The 19987-nt window shown below is 41.7% G+C and overlaps 2 protein-coding genes across 4 annotated transcripts; both read right to left on the bottom strand.

Annotated features, from left to right (window-relative positions):
• Positions 1-1135: 1135 nt before the first annotated feature.
• On the bottom strand, positions 1136-3335 carry LOC137806875 (uncharacterized). 3 transcript variants are annotated; one of them, XM_068607221.1, is made up of 6 exons: positions 3317-3335; positions 2683-2761; positions 2267-2519; positions 1717-1875; positions 1462-1608; positions 1136-1371 (listed from the first exon to the last, which is right to left on the bottom strand). In XM_068607221.1, the coding sequence occupies exons 2-6, from the start codon at positions 2715-2717 to the stop codon at positions 1252-1254; spliced, it is 714 nt and encodes a 237-aa protein (XP_068463322.1). In that variant the 5' UTR covers positions 2718-2761; positions 3317-3335; the 3' UTR covers positions 1136-1251. The 3 variants fall into 3 exon arrangements, with proteins under 3 accessions (XP_068463322.1, XP_068463320.1, XP_068463321.1); XM_068607219.1 differs by lacking the exon at positions 3317-3335 and adding an exon at positions 3163-3249; XM_068607220.1 differs by lacking the exon at positions 3317-3335 and adding an exon at positions 2943-3221.
• A 12497-nt stretch (positions 3336-15832) lies between these two features.
• LOC137839350 (uncharacterized) lies at positions 15833-16303 on the bottom strand. The gene has a single exon (XM_068648469.1). The coding sequence runs from the start codon at positions 16301-16303 to the stop codon at positions 15833-15835; it is 471 nt and encodes a 156-aa protein (XP_068504570.1).
• Positions 16304-19987: the final 3684 nt, after the last annotated feature.

The following is a 19987-nucleotide window of genomic DNA, read 5'->3' as shown; positions in this document are numbered from 1 at the left end:
ATACACGTTTATAAATAATTATTGAATTCCAAAACCGCCAAATTAGCCTCTTCGATTTGATTGCCAAAAAAAGCAGAAACAGAGCCCAAAGCCCTTTTAGCTTGCTTAGCTGTAATATGTTAAGTACAAACTTAAAACTACACATTCAAAGATGAAACTAATTATATTTATGACTTAAAGTAGGTTTCAAGTGGCTATTATGACATCGGTTATTTTTTTAATATTCAATAAAGTTTCTCTTTAAATTGAGTACTCAATGACTTAATTATTTTTGTTTAAGTTCTTAAGTTTCTAAAATATTTTTAAAATTTTGGTTTGATTTCTTAATATTTTTTATTAGATATTCAAAAAAAAAAACTTATATATTAAGCTCCAAAAGCTTATTTCTTTTTATCATAACAACTTGTTTGTTTTCTATTGAGATAACGATACCTTAACACGGTTTTATTCACATAACACTCAATATATATATATATATATATATATATATATATATTTAAGTTTTTAAAATATTTTTAAAATTTTGGTTTTATTTCTTAATATTTTTTATTAGATATTAAAAAAAAAAACTTATATATTAAGCTCCAAAAACTTATTTCTTTTTATCATAACAACTTGTTTGTTTTCTATTGAGATAACGATACCTTAACACGGTTTTATTCACATAACACTCAAAAAAATTATTATTTTATCATAATATAATATTTTATTTCAGAAAACGATGATAAAATAGTTATTTTTTACTATTCCAGTAGTAAAAAAACTTTATATATATATTATACGATGACAAATCATATGAATTCGGGTAATAAAAAATGAAAAAGTTCTTCTTTAACCCCACTCTTTACAAATAAATCTATTATACAATAGAATAAAATATTATATTATAATAAAATAATAATTTTTGTAAATTTTAAATGAATGAAAATGGTGTAAGTTCTATCATTACCCATAAAAAAATAGGATAAAGTTGGTTTGATAATCTAATAATAAAAAACAACTACTTTATATCATTTAATTATAAATTTACTTTTTTATTGTATTTTTTTTTTCAAAACTGTCACATAAAAAATTATATATGAACTACTAGCGTTATCATCATTTTTGTTTATTTAACTGAAAGATTGATTAGAAATTCAAAATAAAAAGGATGTATTATAAAGCTAAAAGTTATTTAAGTTTATCTATAAAATGATGAGCATTAATAGTATACTTGGTTACAGTGGCTTTCTTTCCAACTTTACAAAGTAATCAAATTTCAGCTTCACTGGGACATGCTTGGGCTAATTTTTGAAGGTTTTCAATGATCATTACTAGTTTTGTGTTAAATCGATTCACAAAGCACTTTGGCAGCCATCCTGCAGGATCCAACTGAAAACAAAACAAAACAAAGAGAAAGCAGTGAGAAGTTATGTTAACGAGGAATGCAAACAACATTTTTATTCTAGGATTATTAATTACCTGAACAACATAAGTGACCACACATGAATCATCTCCCAGCTTCTCTACCACCCAACCTGACTGAAGCAACAGTCCTCTGATCGCATTACTTTGCTTCGGATGCAACCCTGCAGCTATTTCCTTTGGCAGTGAAGCAACTGCTACCACCTACAACACCCCATTAAAATTTTGTTCAATGATTTCAAACACAAAAGCTACATTAGTACTCACTAAGGTAGTAAAAGTTTTGATGTTGGTAGGATTTTTCGTACTAACCAAGGTGCCATCTTCCATGGTTTCACGGCGTTCATAGACAATGAATTCCCTGTTTCTGAAGAGAGGCTTAGAGTTATCTCCGAACCTAAGGCGAATTATGCTGAGGTTGTCTTCAAGATCTTTTATGTACCTGGCTTCCACCAGATCAGAGTCCCATTGCTGGCTTAATAAAATAATAAAAAACTAAGATCAGAATGTAATTCCTTAATCAAATTGAACCCCCATGACAAGGAACAGACTACATTCACATGTACAAAGAAGAGGAATAAAGAAGAAAGTAAAAGACGAGGAATCGTGCAATTTTTTGTCATTCCTATGTATGCCAGCCACAAACTAAAAAATAAAAATAGGATTAAGGACATGCTAGAGACAAAAGTTTTCTTTTCAACATGCTGGATGGGAATCTAATCCTCTTAACTCTCCTGTTTATGGTTTACTCTTTTTTTTTTTTTTTTCTCTTTTTCCTTTTCTTTTCCTTTTATTCACATTCACCTCCCTCACAAAATATCACTTTATTTTCTGTCATTTTTCTGAGAAAATTGGCATTCACCTTTGCAGCATCAATGGCATTGGCCACTGTGATGAACTGTTGGGGAGAGACAGATCTAAGAACCCAACGGCTGCGAAATGTGTGGAGTGAGCCTGACCTGCGTTTTGATATCTCCACTCCGTTGTCAAGAGTTAGAACCTTCCATCCATCATTGTCATTTCCTCTGTTTGTATCTGAAGCTGCCAATAACTCTTGTATACAGCTTTCACTTGCAAACTGCACATACCTTCTTAGGGAGTCCTCGCTAATAGACCTTCAACAAAATCATGGTGAGAGAGAATCTTAATTTCTTGAACAGATAAGTCATAACAAGATTGAACAAACTTGTCACTGCATGTGTCAAACACGAACAGACAGACTCTCAGGAAAAAATTTCTCATCAGAAATGAAAATGCTTAGTTTAGTTTGGTATTCACCAGGATCGGCTGCAAGGTGCAGGGCTGCTGTTCATCGTGGCTGGAATGAGGGGTATCAATGGCCTACTGGTGTTGAATTCTTTACAACAATAAAACACTTGGTAAATTGGAAGGCGTATACAATATATATATTTATACACGTGTTGTGTTGTGAGGTGTGATGTGATGATACGAGTGGTTTAAAGAGAGGTTGAGAAGTGCAAAATAATATGAAGTGGGTAGAGGTGATTGTTGCACATGCAGTGCCAGAAGAACCTTACATGATTAGAGCAATAACCCTCTCTCTAGATAAAAGATAGATTCTTTTCTTCCAAAAAGGCAGCAAGAACAAGGAAAGAAAATATGATGCACATGGAGTGTTGGTGGCTTTTGTGAGGGGAACAAAACATTAGAAAACAAAATACAAGAAATTCATCCACAGATAGAGAGTTATATGTATTTCATATAGAAAATCAAATAAGAACAAGAAGATTCAAATACCACGCATAGTTTAACTAGGGAATTTGTAGCAAGAAAGACACAGTGACACTTGATGGTTTGAACCGTGTGGTGTATGGGGTATGGTTTTACATACAAAGAAAAAGTGTATTTGATTGTTGTTTATTGTGGTGTATCTTGAAAGGAGAATCCCCACCACTTTGGAATGTGAGACCCCAGTCACGTGTGATGATAGTTGATAGAGCTGGATTGCATTTGAAACAGCAAGGCAAGCAGAGCGGTCCCAATGAAGTGTTTGGCAGGGTATTTGGGATTGTCCTAAGCGTAACGTTAGGTGCAGTAGCAACAACTAACTTCCCATTCTATTTAACCAAAAACTTCTTTCCTACACTTTAATTTATATTATATACTAAGCCACATATGCTTCTGATATGTGACCACACTTGTGTTGAATTCCACATGCTCTAGTTTGTGGAGCAGTTAAACACCGAAGTGGGCGCCGAGTAGTGCTCCTTTTTCACACATTTAACAAAGTGACAGCAACGTTACGCTATGATAAGTGATGTACATGTGTACAATGCTGGTGTTTTAAAAAAGACACCCAAAACAAACTATAATGAAAGCAAGAAATTTATCCATTTAGATACACCTTCTACAATTTCATTACATTCATTATTACATCCACCTTATGAAATATAAATAAACAAAGGAGTGGTTATGTTTATTTCAATTCATTTGTGTGTAGCTCTTGTTAGAAGTAGCATGCTAGGACAATTTAGTGGAACAAAAGTACAGGAATTATTTTTAAAAGGAACAGAATTCTATGTAATATGTGCCAACTGTAAATTGAAAATAGAAAATGGTATAGGGTAGCATGAAGAAGGTCCAACTTGCATCATGCTTAATTAGATAAACTGTGATTTTGTATTGATCTATGAATCCAGGTTGTCCTGTTTCCAACATTAGGCATATTGACAACTGATCCTGCCTTAAAATGCCAAGTAAACTTACAAAAGCATTTATTACAAAGCATATCATCCAACTGCTTTTCTCCAATCCAATCATTGCCCATATATATATATATATATATATAAAGGGGGAAAGAATTTTGAATATGATGTTTAATTACTATTTCTAGCAGGAACAGGATCATGACTTTCAAGATCATCCACTTAAAAGACAATACCCAGAATAATACTTAAAAGGAGATCCACTTTTGCTTTCCATGCTTCAAACCAAAAAATGTAGCACATTCTTTAATACTTATTTTTGGTCCAGCAATTCTCCATGCTCTTGGATTTAGATTTTATAACCTAATTGGGAGAAGAATTTTACTAAACATTGGCTTCAAAGTAACTATTTATATGGCACTTAGTTTTTCTGTCTATCTTTTCAAAAACGATCTTGCGAGAGAGCAGTGTATTTACTAGAAGGCTTGATTCCCGTAAAAAAAATGGATGACCTACTCAATGGAGGAGCTGAAACCAACCTCTGGCTGACAAGGAAACAGCCACTAGACCTTTGCTTACTGCTATACTAAAACTACTAAGATATCTAGGTTAGAACTATAGCTATATTCAGATTAAGAAAACAAGAGTAAACTAAATTCTTCTCTCTACTCTATCATTTATGATGATCTCAAATGATCAAAATTTAAGAGTGGGCTTGATGGACCGTGGTGTAATAGCCACCATGGTCAATTGTAATACAACTACATTATTTATGTCACATAACATAAGTCCAGTGGGAACCTAGAACATGACTTTGGAACCTTGTAAGTTGTTGGATATTACCCACACATGGTTGTGTTGGATGTACATGCACAGACCAATAATGTACATGAAGCCCCAAGAACCAAAAGGTGGGACTCGGAATTATTAGACATGTTTGGACAGCCCTACAACCAGTATGATTATGGGGGCCAAAAACCACCATTCTGCTACTCTTCAAAAATCAAACCAAAGTAGTTCTTTGGAAGCTACATTCTGCACCTCCATAATCTAAACGTTATCTCCATGTAATTTGAAAATTTAGTTTTACCCTCTTAAAATTGTGTTTCAGAGTGTGAAATACGATGTATTCCGAAATTGTATTATGGGAGTGTGTACTCATAATATATTATTTTTTATTTCTTTAAAATATTTTGATATTTTTTAGAATTAATTTCAAATACAATTCATTTATTTTAAAAAGTCATTTTTGTATTTTAAATACTGTTCCGGCCGGTTGACCGGGATCGTCTTTGCGCGAGGCTTGTCCTCGCGAGTTAGGGCACCTTCGTTATGCTCCGTCTGCGATACCTGAAAAGAAGTGAACAAAGGGGCGCCCTCGCGGCCGTTTGCACTCCGACGATCAAGTCAGCTAGCGAGAAACATTCAAGGTGACGCACCCTCGAGGTGGTAAAAAATAACTGTGCTAGAATACTAAAATTGGGTTGCCCTAATTGTCTTGTGCTCACAGTGGGTGCGCAGCAAAAGCAACTAGGGTTTTTGTTTTGTGTAAACTGCGAGAATTAGGTCAAAAACTCGGTCCTTTTCAAACACCCCAAAGTCCCTTTTTATACACCTCTCGCATTTAAAACGTGTTAAAGCGCATTGAGAGCGTATCAAAATATTCCTTGGAACGTTCGAATCTTAACTGAATTAGCGCGTACCTTGGCAATCTTTCACTGAAACATTTACTGGGCACGTGCTAATTGTCACGTGTCCTTCTAACTTGATCGTCATTCTGTGCGGAGGGCCTCACAGCGCCGTAACCCAACTTAGGGTTAACCCATTGTGTGAGTCCTCCTTCCTTGAAGTGCATCTGGCGCTTGGGGTGACGTGCTGGGTGTCAACTCACGCGCCCCAATCACTAGTTACTTGCCCTAGGGGTGTGTCTACCTTTCTCTCGTACCATGCACATGGTTCTCCCCTAGTCATGGCCCTCTCAAGGGGTCGTATCTATCCCAGGGTCTCCCAGCAGTGGCGGGGGTACTTCACGAGTCAGGATACCCCCTATTGGTGCTAGAACTTATGGCCTTGAAGCCACCTTATTCTTCCCCCTGTTACTGTTCTGGACTGTCGAGGCCCAAGGCCTCCTTGCGGCGTCTTTGCTTGGCTATGCCTCTCTTGGGCGACGCCTCTCCTGGGCGATGCCTCAGCGAGGCGATGACTTCGAGCGGTCAATCTATTGACTTTCTTCCTTGGGTCCCTTGAGGGGTCCCACCACGTGTTGACTTTGACCTTTGGTCAACGCCCGGGGACGGGACGGTACACAAGCCCCCCAGTCTTGAGCTGATAACTTGTTTCAGCAAAAAAGACTAAGGCCTCGCCCTATGGTCCACGTGGTATTTTGATGACATGTCACTCTCTGACAGGTTGACGTGACAGTCCTTTGTTCAGTTTGACTTGACACTCTCTGAGCTTTTGACGCGACATACTCTGTGTGATGATGTGACGCTACCTTCGAGGACCCTGACGATGTGACATTTTCTGAGCGTGAAAGGTGACGCCTTGGGTCGTACTTTAATCACTTGACACGTGGCTCATCGCACGGTGCCCATTTGACGCTTCTTGCGCTTCAATTGCAACGTTTAAGCCCTCGAAATCCCGCGCTTCAACTTGTTGTTCTATTCGCTCTCTCACATTTCTTCATACTGTTCACCTTCTTTTCCAAATAACTCTCTCTGCATTCTTTCTTCGACGACTCTTTCCCTTTACTATACTGTTGAACCCTTTTTTTCTTCTTCAATCTTCAGTTTCCTCGTTAACGGTACGTGCCAAAATGACGGCCAACCCTCCTCCCCCAGAGTTAATCATATGGACCTTTACACATGGGCTCCGGACGAACTGCTTGACGAGTGCTTGAGTCTAGTTTCCGCCAAAGCTTGAAGGGACCATGTAGGGGATCCAAGCACCTACGATCATCGCGCCTTCCGAAAAGGCACGATGATGATATCGTAGTGCTCCCTTGCACTCTAGGGGAGCCGGTGTGCGGGGATGAGCGGGCCAACAACGGGGTCCCCTTTTTCTATTTCTATTAGGTGGTCTTCAAGTGTGTAGGCATGCGCTTGCCTTTCTCCAGGTTTGAGAGGGAATTGCTAACGGAGATCAATATTGCTCCAGCCCAGCTGTACCCTAACAGTTGGGCCTTTGTTAAGGCTTTCGACATACTGAGCGGGTTCTTCGGGTGTGCACCTTCTGTTGATATCTTCATTCATTTCTTCGAAGTGAAGAGACAAAGGAATAACCTCTGGGTGATTCTCAGCAACATTCCTGGGAGGGTCCTTTTAACCCTATTCCAGCACTCCTTCAAGGGGTGGAAATGATGGAAAATTCATGGAGCTCTTCTCGGAATCATGATCAAAGGGTGCGGAAGCTATGGATTGAGATGTGCAAGATCCAACTAGGAGCTATGGTGATCTTGAAGGTGCATGATGTGTATGGAAAGAGGGAGGTTCGGCCAGCCCTATGGTAGGTGATGAATGTGAAGATTAGATCCTAGAAATTAGGGAAAAGCAATGTATGGCACAATGTTGGCAGCATAACATTACTCTCATTAATCTTGCAAATACATGAGCTAGGCATCTCCTTTTATAGGCTAAGGAGGCCGTAAATCCTAAGCTAAGAGAAGATGAAATGTAAGCCAATTGAAATGTAAATGTGAGGCACATGGGTGCACATGGATTCACATGGCTACCAAAACTGTCCCTTGATTAGTGAAGGCTTCTAGAAACCTTTGTTAATCAAGGTTAACTCCTCCTTAATTCTAATGTGCAGAAAAATAAACATTTGTCCACATGGCTATGCTATTTACACCCCAATTAAAGCTAAACTACACTTGTTGGGTCTTCACGGAATTTGTGCTAGTAAGCCACTCTCCCATTCATAGCTTTGATCCAAGTCTCCTTCTCCTAGACGCTCCTAGCTTGGTCCTCTTGTCCTAGACGCTCCTAGCTTGGTCTTAGACGCTCCTAGCTTGATCTTGGACGTTCTTGACTTGGCTCTTGCTTTTCATGAAAGGTTGTGCTTGGCCCTCTTCCATCATCCCCTCCCTCTTGAAAAGGATTTGTCCTCAAATTCAATGCTTTTGCTTCCTAGGGGAATGGTTGTGGTTGGATGGTGTCCATCATCTTCTCCTTCTTGAGAAGATCTATCCTCAGATCTTCAGACTAGATCTCGGATAGCAGCCTCTTGCTTTGAGAACTAGGATTGCCCTCCCGGGTCAAACGTGTACCTACGGAAATCATCAAATAAAGCAGAGGTGTTAGTTTGAAGATTTATTTCACTAAGTTGCCATGTTTGTTTTTCCTTTGTTTTAGGCAACTTTTCACAATATTTCTTTTTTGATGGTTGTATGTGTTCTATAATCATCTCATGTATTTGAAAATGTTCATTTGTGGTTACTTTCTCTTTAGGCATAAATCCTATAGAAGATGGTAACAACTTAAAAAGAGAAAGATGATTTTGCCCACAAATGACCTCAAAAGTAGAAATATAAGTAGCTTTGTGAGCTACTTTATGGTATGTATGCTCATCTCTAGAGTTGTGTTTGTCTTTTATGATTATTCTAGGCATAACAGAAAGAACTAGATTTTCAAATGTATTTTGACCATGCCTTTGAGGATGATAAGATTTTAAAGTGTACAACTTAGTTGCAAGTTTTCCAAAGAGAATCCTCAAATCATGGTTTGCGAAATTTGGAGCTCTATCCAACACTATGCTTGAGGATAAACCATGAAGATGTAGCACTTCTCTAGAGAAGAGTTTATCCATGAAAATCGAATCAAAACCTTTTGTTGTCTTAGGAAGCTCTAAAATGAAATTTGTGTCTTCCCAAGGATCATTTAGAAAAGGGTAAGGATTATAGAGTTCTTGAGACATTGCCTTAGGTGTAGTTTGAAAATAAGAGTTGTACCTAAAGTAATGTCTTTGAACCTCTTTTCTCATGGGTGACAAAAGTTTTCCTTTTAAAAGCTCTAGAGTTTCATCAACTCTCATTTGGCCCATGAGTTCTCCTTCATGTAGACTTTTTCTCTTATGTGTAAGGATAGTCTCGTTGTTACAACCATTGTTTATGGAAATTTGTACACTTTGCAATGGTTGTCTCAATAAGACATGACAAGTTGCTCTAGGCACTACTTCACACAAAAAATTGTTTGTGTAGATGCTTATAGATAACTTGACATTCTCTTGGGGATATCCTAGCACATATGAGAAATAGTCTTTATCTATGCAAGCTTCTTTTAAAGACTCTTCTTTTTTTTGCTTATGCTTGCAAGTGTTCCTTTACAAGAGGTAAGGCTAGGTTGTTCAACAAGAAGCATGTTTTCAAGGGTATTAATGTGCTTGACTTGTTGAATGACCTTGTGGGAAGGAACACTCTTCTCCCACACCCTTTGTTTCCCAAAAGTTTTCTCTTCATCCCTTTTATGTTTCATTTGGATTTGGTCTTTTACCACTTGGGAATGTGGTAAAGGGCTAAGTACAAACTTTTTGTGCTTGTGGATGAAGGAAATCTCGTTAGTTAGACCATCATGCAAGGTTTTCTTATCAAATTGTCATGGTCTACCTAATAAGATGTGGCAAGCTTCCATAGGTACTACATCACATAAAACATTGTCTTTGTAGTTACCTATAGAAAACTTGATTTCCACTTGTTTGTCTACACGTAGTTCTCCATCCTCATTGATCCATTGTAAATTGTAAGGTTTTGGATGAGGAACTACTTGTAGATTTAGTTTCTCAATCAATCTAGTGCTACAACAATTGCAGCATGATCCACCGTCCACAATAAGAGAGCATATATTTTCTAAAACATTGCATCTAGTATGAAAGATGTTCTCTCGTTGTGTCTCGATGGATGCACTAGGTTGATTGTGGAGGATTCTTTGAATCATCAATAAGTCCCCCTCCAAAGGATTTATCCTCTCTCCTTCCCCCTTTTCTTGTGTACTAGGTTCATCCTCACCACTAGTGTACTCATCTTTTCCTTTTAAGAACAAAGCCCTTTGGTTTGGACATTGCGCTTGCACATGCCCTCTTCCAAAACACTTAAAACACTTGGTGTCCCTAGCACGGATGGATGGGGTGGAGGCATCCTTCACTAAAGGTTTGGTAGTTTCTTTGGGTTCGTCTCTAGATGTGCTACCTTCCCTTTTAAAGTCTTTCTTGGGATAAAAGTTGGAGTAAGAACCCACCCTTTGACTTGAAGTTTTGCGCAAATTTTGTTGTTCAACTTTAATGCAAAGTTGAACCAAGTCATTCAAGTCTTGGTAGGGTAGAAGTTCTACTATATCCCTTATCTCAAGGTTGAGCCCACTTAGAAACCTAGATATGGTGGTGGTTTCTTCCTCTCTAATGGATGCCTCATGTAGAGCTCCATTTTCTGCCTATACTCTTCCACACTCATGTTCTTTTCTTGGAGTCTTTGGAGCTTGTCCATTAACTCCCTATGGTAGTAGGAAGGTATGTGGCGACGTCTTAGGGCTCCCCTAAGGTCATTCCAATATTCTATGGGAGGCTCCCTATGAAGACGTCGGTCTCTCTCTAGAGAGGTCCACCAATACATGGCACTGCTTTGGAAACTAAGGGTTGCTAAGGGTACCTTCCGCTCTTCACTCACCCTATGGCAAGCAAAGAGTTGTTCTACTTTCATCTCCCAATCTAGGTATACCTCTACATCTTCCTTACCATAGAAATGGGGTAGGTCTACCCTTACTTCCCTTGGGCTCTCTTCCTCTCTTCTTCTTGTTCTCCTAGGGGGTGGTTGGTAATAATCATGGATTCTAAGGCTCCCTTCCCCTAGAGACTCATTACTTTTAGATGCATGAGTAGGAGACTTTTTTTATTTTTGTGATTTCTCTTCTTGCGCTTTAGTCAACTCATTAATTTTAGTCTCATTCTCCAATTGTCTAAAAGAAATCATTTGCACAACTTGTGAAACTTCTTTCAAAAGGGTTTTTATAGATTTTACTTCACTTTCAATAGACTTTGGAGAGTGAGGAGAAGAAGACATGGCTAAAGCTTTGTGTATACAAGTATTTTACCTTGAGAAAATTTAGGAAAGTCAAAGAAGGTAGTTTTCCAGGTAAGGGAGGTGAGTCACAAAGGACTACTTAAATACCAAGCCTTTGCCTTAGCCAAAAACTATCCCTCAATGTCTTCACACAAAGCTTTCTCTTAGTAAACCACTTAGAACACAATTAAGTTGAGAAATCAGATTTTAATGCAAGAAAACAATGCAAGCTAACTAATTAACCAAGCAAGACGAATTAACAAAGCTTAAACAAGGCAACACAAGTGAAAAGCGTAGCTAATTAAGCAAGGAAATGCAATTAAAAACAATTAACAATTGCTAATTAGAAAACTCTACACTAGTCGGCCCTAGGTGAGGCTTCTTGGACACTTGGAGCCCTTGAAGACACACTGACCGTCTAATCACGTAATTAAAGAAGTAATTAACACAAGTTAAGTTGCAAAGAAAATTAAGAAAACTCCCTTTGTTGATCTTTTTTTGCTATTGGCATTTCCTTGGTTGTCTTTTCTTGTTGGGCCCTCCAAGTGTTTGTGGTGTTTTGAGAAGTATTTGTTTCTGCCTTTGCTTTTGTTCTTCTTAGAATTAAGGACTTAATTCTCCAATTCCAGCACCTATCAAGAAGACTAGACCTTACTCAAGTCAAATTTCCACTCAAATAAGCACCAATTGAGAATGAATTCCAGCACCAAATTTAGAGGCCAAAGAATGAAAGCAAGAAACAATTTAATTGGAAAAACAATACCACACAAATGGAGTTAGATTGTGACAACTAGAAAGAGTTCCAAGAAATATTAGACAAGCAAATAAAGGTACTCAAATAAAGGTAGGCACACAAAATGGATCCTAAGAATAGCACTAGAATAGATTTCAAAATTAAAAAAAACAGCACCACTGGAAAATTGTTGTGGGCCAGAGAATGTGATTTTCCCCGATTTATGCTGAGCTGCCCCTTTAAGATTTCATTCTGAAAATTTATATGCAAAATATTTAAGATCTTAACTAAATTCTGGCGTTGGTTTCACTCCAAACGCATGAACCATTTTTTTTTAATAAATTTTTCAAATTCAGTGTTCAATTACGCCAACTGTAGCGCCCAGATTTGCACATTGTTTTTAAAATATTTATCATTTTTTTTCTATTGACTCTTTTGAGCTGATTATTTTTTTTTCTTTTCTGTAACACCTCATTCTTGCATAATCCAGAGAATAAAAAATTTCCTATGTGGGAAAATAATTTTCTTAAACAAAACAGCCAGCATAGAGTGATGTAAAACAGGGGATTCTGTAAAAACTAGAAAAAAAACAGCAAGAGACCAAAAGATAAACACAATGGAATTGATGAAAAGGAATTTGTGTAGCTCTAAACACAAAAATGAACTCAAGCTAAAAATAAAAGGCACCAAAAGATCAAAACACAGCAAATTCAAAACAAGTATTTAGACCCAAAAATCAAGAAACAAATAAGCCAAACAAAGTACTATTTATGATTTGATGACATTTTGGAAAAACATGACTAGACAAAACACATATAGATTCAGAAATTAAAATACCTAAAGAGCATAAAATGAATCAAATAAAATTGCAATAAAGACTAAAATACCTAAAATAAAAACAGCAACTCAAAGGTGTATGGAATCCTACCAAAAATTGCACAAGGATTGCTCAAGATCAATTGAACAAAGTGCACCGATTGGATTTTCCAAATAGCACACCAAATCAAAGTAAAAAATTAAAAATAGCAAGACAAGTATGAAAACAAGATGAACAACATGAAATAAAGAAGAACTCAAAATGAAAAAGACCAAGAACTACTCATCTTTGAAGAACCTATGCTCATGATACAAAATGATGGCAAATTCATGGAGCTCTTCTCGGAATCATGATCAAAGGGTGTGGAAGCTATGGATTGAGATGTGCAAGATCCTCCTAGGAGCTATGGTGATCTTGAAGGTGCATGATGTGTATGGAAAGAGGGAGGTTCGGCCAGCCCTATGGTAGGTGATGAAGGTGAAGATTAGATCCTAGAAACTAGGGAAAAGCAATGTATGGCACAATGTTGGCATCATAACATTACTCTCATTAATCTTGCAAATACATGAGCTAGGCATCTCCTTTTATAGGCTAAGGAGGCCGTAAATCCTAAGCTAAGAGAAGATGAAATGTAAGCCAAATGAAATGTAAATGTGAGGCACATGGGCACATGGAGCACATGGGTGCACATGGGTTCACATGGCTACCAAAATCGTCCCTTGATTAGTGAAGGCTTCTAGAAACCTTTGCTAATCAAGGTTAACTTCTCCTTAATTCTAATGTGCAGAAAAATAAACATTTGTCCACATGGCTATGCTATTTACACCCCAATTAAAGCTAAACTACACTTGTTGGGCCTTCACGGAATTTGTGCTAGTAAGCCACTCTCCCATTCATAGCTTTGATCCAAGTCTCCTTGTCCTAGACGCTCCTAGCTTGTCCTAGACGCTCCTAGCTTGGTCCTCTTGTCCTAGACGCTCCTAGCTTGGTCTTAGACACTCCTAGCTTGGTCTTAGACGCTCCTAGCTTGATCTTGGACGTTCTTGACTTGGCTCTTGCTTTTCATGAAAGGTTGTGCTTGGCCCTCTTCCATTAGGAAAGGCAAGCTCTTCAAGGTTTGCTGCTCCGACCTTGTCCCTTCTGCCCTTGACGGCTTCCCCCTGTACTGGTTGAAGGAGGCAAAAATCCTGAAGTCCAAATCTCTTAATGAGCTGCCTTCGAGCGATCGAGAGGCCTGTCGGTTCTGGCTAGCGTGGGGGGCTTTGACGCCGCCGCCTTGATAAGCCTAGAGTATAACGCTGAGGCTCTGAAAAAATATATAAGTATAAGCTTCCCTTTATAACCTTCTATTCTTTGCTTTTGCTGGATTCTTGCTTGATGCATGATTTATCTTGTCTCCTTGCGTAGTACCTTAGTTTGTGCCTGTCCTTTACTATGTTTGTCCTCTTGACGCAGATTCGAAGATGGACAAGCAACGAAGGTTGCGGCTGGCTCAAGTGTTGAGGTCCAAAGATGGGACCTCAGCGTCCCCGCTCAACCTCCAGAGGTCCCTGAAGAGTAGCTTGACTTTGTGTTTCCCACAAACATTGGATGTGTATATAATTGCCTTTTGCTTAACTTGCAACTGCCAGGAACCTTATCTGTAGTTATAACTCTTGATTTATGCTTAAATGCTATCCGCTTTATCTTTGCATGCTTGTGTCTGCTTCTGTTTTCTTTGCTATATCGCGTGCGTTACCTTCGATACTCTCCTTCATCGTGTTCGACTTTAACCCTTTAGGTAGCACGTGATCTCCTCTCCTACTCTCCCTTTTTAAGTCGTGATGCGTACCCTTCCCTTGGTCTCTCCACCAAGAAACGTACTTGGTCTACGTATTTGCGAGGAATCTCCCTTATGAAAGCGTCGCCTGCTTCGTCATTGCCCAAAGGCAAGGAAGGATTTGGTCTCTACTAGGGCCTCAACATCGCTCAAAGGCGAGGGAGGACTATATTTGTTCCTCTCTGGCATCTCAGCGTCGCTCGAGGGCGAGGAGGACTTATCTCGCATGTGCTGGGTGTCTACACTCAAGGAGGGACCTGCTTTGGGTGTCCTCAGTGTGTCTACATACTTTGGGACAAAAGTCGTGCTCTGGTGTCCACGCCCATGGAGAGATCTAAACTATAGTACCGTATCGTCCATGGAGTGTCTAAAACACCAGGGTAACTCAGCCCTTATCTTTTTGCATTTGGTGCCCACGACTGAGGAGAGGCCTGCTATCGCAACACCGTATCGTCCTCAGGGTGTCTGAAAACACCAAGGTGTAACGTTCTAAACATCAGACGCTGGGGCTAGCTGTTCCTACCTGAGGACGGGGCGTCCCGAAGGAATCCCTTGACCCCTGCTTAAGGACTAGGCACCCAGATTTTAGCTTGCATCTATCGTCTGATACCGGGGCCAGCTATTCATACCTGAGGAGGGGGCGTCCCGAAGGAATCCCTTAACCCCTGCTCAAGGACTAAGCGCCCTGGTTTTTAACTTATGTCTAGTATCTGACACCGGGGCCAGTTGTTCATACCTGAGGAGGGGGCGTCCCGAAGGAATCCCTTAACCCCTGCTCAAGGACTAAGCGCCCGAATTTTTAACTTATGTCTAGTACCTAACACCGGGGCCAGCTGTTCATACCTGAGGAGGGGGCGTCCTGAAGGAATCCCTTAACCCCTGCTCAAGGACTAAGCGCCCGGATTTTAATTTATACTGATATCTGGTACCGGGCTAATTGTTCATACTTGAGGAGGGGGCGTCCCGGAGGAATCCCTTAACCCCTGATCAAGGACTAGGCTCCCGGATTTTAACTTACACTAGACATACCTGTTATCTTGCCCTGAACTCGACTCCTGCTCGATTATCTGGTGGCGACGCCTCGTGCTGGCGACGCCCTGTTCTAGTGACACCTTGTCTTGGCATCGCTATCTTGGCAACGCCTTGTCTTAGCGACGCCTTATCTTGGCGACGCTTTATCTTGGCAACGCCTTATCTGGGCGACGCCTCTTCTTGGCGACACCTCATCTTGGCGACGTCTCATCTTGGTGGCGCCTCAACTTTTCGTCTTTGTTTCTTTAACCTTTGATTTTACATTCAAATGAGAGAAAAACTAGAGCAAAAATATCTTAAACTTCTCTTTTCTTTATTTGGGTGACCTCATTAAAAAACCCCCGGGAGGGAAAAAGAGTGTCCCCTTTACAAACTTCAACTGGAATAACATCAACTGAAATAAAACTTTAAATTCGCCGCACCCTTCTAAAGTCTCTAGCTTATACGAACCATTCCCTTTGGCCTTGGTTATCCTGAACGGTCCAGTCCACTTGGGAGACAACTTGTTTTCTAATTCGTAGGTGTGGGCCTTCCTCATGACCAGATCACCAACCTGGAACTGTCGCAGCTTTACCTTGGAGCTGTACTGACGCTCCACTCTTCTTTTCACGGCCTCAGCCTTGATTTTCGCTTCTTCTCTAGCTTCATCTATCAGGTCCAGGTTCACCCTCCTTTCTTCGTTGGACTTTTCCGCCACGAAACCCAGGAAACGGGGCGAGCTCTCGTGGATCTCCACTGGGATCATGGTGTCTGATCCATACACTAAGCTGAAAGGTGTCTCCATGGTGGAGGATTGAGGCGTGGTGTGGTAAGCCCGTACAATCCTCAGTACTTCATCTGCCCACGCCCCTTTAGCCTTCTCTAATCTGCATTTCAAACCCCTCAACAAAACTCTGTTTGCTGACTCGACCTGCCCATTTTTCTGGGGGTGTTCGACCGATGCAAACACCTGATTGATTCCTACTTCTGCACATAGCTTCCCCAACTGTTGGCTCGCGAACTGGGTCCCATTGTCTAAAATGAGACGCCTTGGTACCCCGAAACGACACACAATGTTCTTCCAAAACAAAGTGTTGTACCTTGTGCGCGGTGATCTGTGCCACTGGTTCGGCTTCTATCCACTTGGTGAAGTACTCGATGGCAACGATCAAGTACTTCATCTGCCTTATCGCCAATGGCAATGGGCCTAGGATGTCAATCCCCCAAGTATGGAAAGGCCATGGGCTGTATATGGATCTCAGTTCCTCTGGCGGCGCCTTATGCCAATCAGCGTGCATCTGGCACTGCTTGCAATGCTGGGCGTATCGCACGCAACCCTTTCTTACCGTTGGCTAGAAAAACCCTGCACGTATTACCTTGGATGCCAAGGATCTTCCTCCCACGTGGCTCCCTCAAATACCTTCGTGAAGCCCAGCCATTATCCTGGTGCACTCATCGCCGCTTACACGTGTCAAGATAGGGTGCGTAAACCCATGCCTGAACAATATTCCGTCTACCAGGGTGTACCTTGCGGCGTTCCTCTTAATCTTCTTGCCCTCTTCTGGTTCCGCTGGGAGAATTCCGTCCGCTAGGTACCGCCTGTAAGGGGTCATCCATGTGTCGCCTTCCTCCAAAGCACATATCTGTACGCCCCTTTCTTCTTCTGGCGAGGCCCCATAAGTACTGATGCAGGGTGCCCTCGCCGTATCTTGACTCAGAGAGCGATGACTCCTTGGTTTTCCTCTTGTTGTACTAACATGAAGGACGTCCACCCTGTTGTCTGCAACGAACTTTTGCGGCGTCTTGAGGGTCTCCTGTATTACGGTCCTCTGCCTTCCCCCCTTGCCTGAGCTAGCCAGCTTGGCAAGCAGGTCAGCTCTGGCATTTTGCTCCCTGGGGACATGCACCAACTCAAACGCAGCGAAGGCTCTCTTCAACACCTCGACGTACCTCAAGTATGCGGCCATTTGTGGATCCTTCGCCTGATACTCCCCTGTTACTTGTCCTGTGACCAATTGTGAGTCACTCTTTGCCAAGAGGCTCTGCGCACCCATTTCCTTAGCCAAAAGCATCCCTGCGATCAATGCCTCATACACCGCCTGGTTATTGCTTGCTTTGAAGGCGAAGCATAAAGCTTGCTCGATTAGTACTCCATTAGGCCCCTCTAAGATTATTCCAGCGCCACTCCCTTGCTGGTTGGAAGATCCATCCACTGAGAGCATCCACTGTGACCCTAACTCCGCCTCTTGAGAGTCTCCTCCTGGTGAAAGTTCTGCCACGAAGTCAGCGTAGACTTGTCCTTTGATGGATCCCCTGGGTTCATACTGGATATCAAAATCCGACAGCTCTACTGCCCAGCGGACCATCCTCCCTGCTACATCTGGTTTTTGAAGTACTTTCTGGATGGGGAGGTTTGTCATTACTACCACCGTGAAGCTGTGGAAATAGTGGCGGAGCCTTCGGGCCGAGAACACCACTGCTAGGGCCGCCTTCTCTAGTGACTGGTACCTCAATTCTGGGCCTTGCAAGGCCTTGCTCATGAAGTAAATGGGTTTTTGTACTTGGTCTTGCTCCTGGACCAGCACAGAACTAATGGCCCATTCTGTTACCGCAAAGTATAATCGGAGGGGAACGCCTACTTGTGGCTTGCAAAGCACTAGTAGCGTCGCCAGGTATTCCTTCAACTTGAGGAACGCTGCTTCACACTCATCCGCCCATGCAAAGCGGCTATTCCTCTTGAGGCATTGGAAATAAGGGTGGCCTTTCTCCCCTCCAGCAGACACAAATCTAGACAAAGCTGCCATCCTCTCAGTCAATTGCTGAACTTCTTTAACTGAGGTTGGGCTCCTCATGGCTATAATAGCTGCACACTTATCGGGGTTCGCCTCTATTCCCTTTTCAGTGAGCATAAATCCCAAGAACTTCCCTGCTTCCACGCCAAAAACGCACTTTTCTGGGTTTAATTTGAGGCGATATTTCGATATGGTGGCAAACAGCTCCTCCAGGTCAGCTACGTGTTGCCCCCTCTCGTGTGAAGTCACGACCATGTCATCTACGTAGGCTTGTACGTTCCTTCCCAGCATGGGTGCAAGGACCTTGTCCATCAGCCTCTGGTAGGTGGCGCCTGCATTCTTCAGCCCAAACGGCATCACCTTGTAACAATAATTGCACGTCTCCGTCATGAACGCCGTTTTGCTCTCGTCCCTGGGATGCATCTTGATCTGATTGTAACTTGAGAATGCATCCAAGAAACTCAGCATCTTGCAACCCGAGGCGCTATCTACTAATGCGTCGATGTTGGGTAGTGGTACGAATCCTTGGGGCATGCCTTGTTCAGGTCTATGAAATCAACACACATCCTTCACTTTCCATTCGCCTTCTTCAGTAGAACTACATTGGCTAGCCACTCAGGGTATTGTATCTCCCTTATGAGCCCAGCACTTAGCAGCTTCTGCGTTTCTTCCTTCACGACGAGGCATCGCTCCTCGTTGAACTTCCTCCTTCTCTGTCGCACAGGGCGAACCTTGGCATCCATGGTAAGACGGTGGCACAAAAAATCTGGGTCGATGCTTGGCATGTCTGCCGCATTCCACGCGAATGCATCTAGGTGTCGCGAGATCACTGCAACCACCTCCTCTCGTTCTTCTTGGCTCAAGAAGTGTCCTAATTTGAACACCTTACCCCCTATCTGCCTTTCTACTATGTAGTCTTCTGGTCGGGGTCGCTCTTTCTGCACATTTTCTGCAAGAGACTCGTTCGAGAAGTCCTCTTCCATAGGCGTCGCCCCAACGGACGCATCGGGCATCGCCTCCTCTGGCTCTTCTTCTGCAGACGAATCTGAGGCAGGTGGTCGTTCAATCACCATGACCACGCTTCTCTTTGTTTTTAAACTATTCTCATAGCACTTTCGGGCTTCTTCCTGGTCTGACTTGATGACTATCACCTTGCCACTAAGATCTGGCAACTTCATCTTCATGTGGCGCGTGGAGGATACTGCCCTCAATTTGTTCAGGGCGGGTCTGCCCAACAGAATGTCATAAGCAGAGTCGGCGTCAACCACCAAGTACCGGATGCTTTCGGTACGCGACGCCGTTCCATCAGTGAGCGTCGTCCTCAGCTCCAAGTAGCCACGTACCTCTACTGGGTTATCTGCAAATCCATACAAGCATCCAGTATAGGGTCTCAAGAGGTCAGGGGGTAACTGTAGCTTGTTGAAGGTCGTCCAGAACATGACATCTGCGGAACTGCCCTGGTCGACGAGGACCCTACGTACCTTCCTTCCTGCTGTGACCACTGAGATGACCACGGGGTCATTGTTATGTGGGACGACATCCCATAGGTCAGCCCTCGTGAATACGAGGTCTGATTCCCAAGGGTCGTCTGGAAATTCCTCTGCAACTGAACTTACTGTCCTCACATACCTCTTACGTTGAGAGGCAGTGGGCCCTCCTCCAGAAAATCCACCAGAAATGGTGTGGACCTCCCCATG

Source organism: Phaseolus vulgaris, chromosome 3, assembly GCF_000499845.2.
Source record: "Phaseolus vulgaris cultivar G19833 chromosome 3, P. vulgaris v2.0, whole genome shotgun sequence".
Taxonomy (NCBI): domain Eukaryota; kingdom Viridiplantae; phylum Streptophyta; class Magnoliopsida; order Fabales; family Fabaceae; genus Phaseolus; species Phaseolus vulgaris.
The sequence above is the reverse complement of the archived record's forward strand: the minus strand, read 5'-3'. Positions and strand labels throughout refer to the sequence as shown.

Excerpts from the sequence above, each read along its gene's own strand:
- LOC137806875 (XM_068607219.1), bottom strand. Across the intron at positions 2,520-2,682 it reads GCACCTTGCAGCCGATCCTG|GTCTATTAGCGAGGACTCCC; the intron begins GTGAATACCAAA and ends ATTTTGTTGAAG. Across the intron at positions 1,372-1,461 it reads TGGTCACTTATGTTGTTCAG|TTGGATCCTGCAGGATGGCT; the intron begins GTAATTAATAAT and ends TTTTGTTTTCAG.
- LOC137839350 (XM_068648469.1), bottom strand. The coding sequence starts at position 16,303 with ATGGAGACACCTTTCAGCTTAGTGTATGGATCAGACACCATGATCCCA.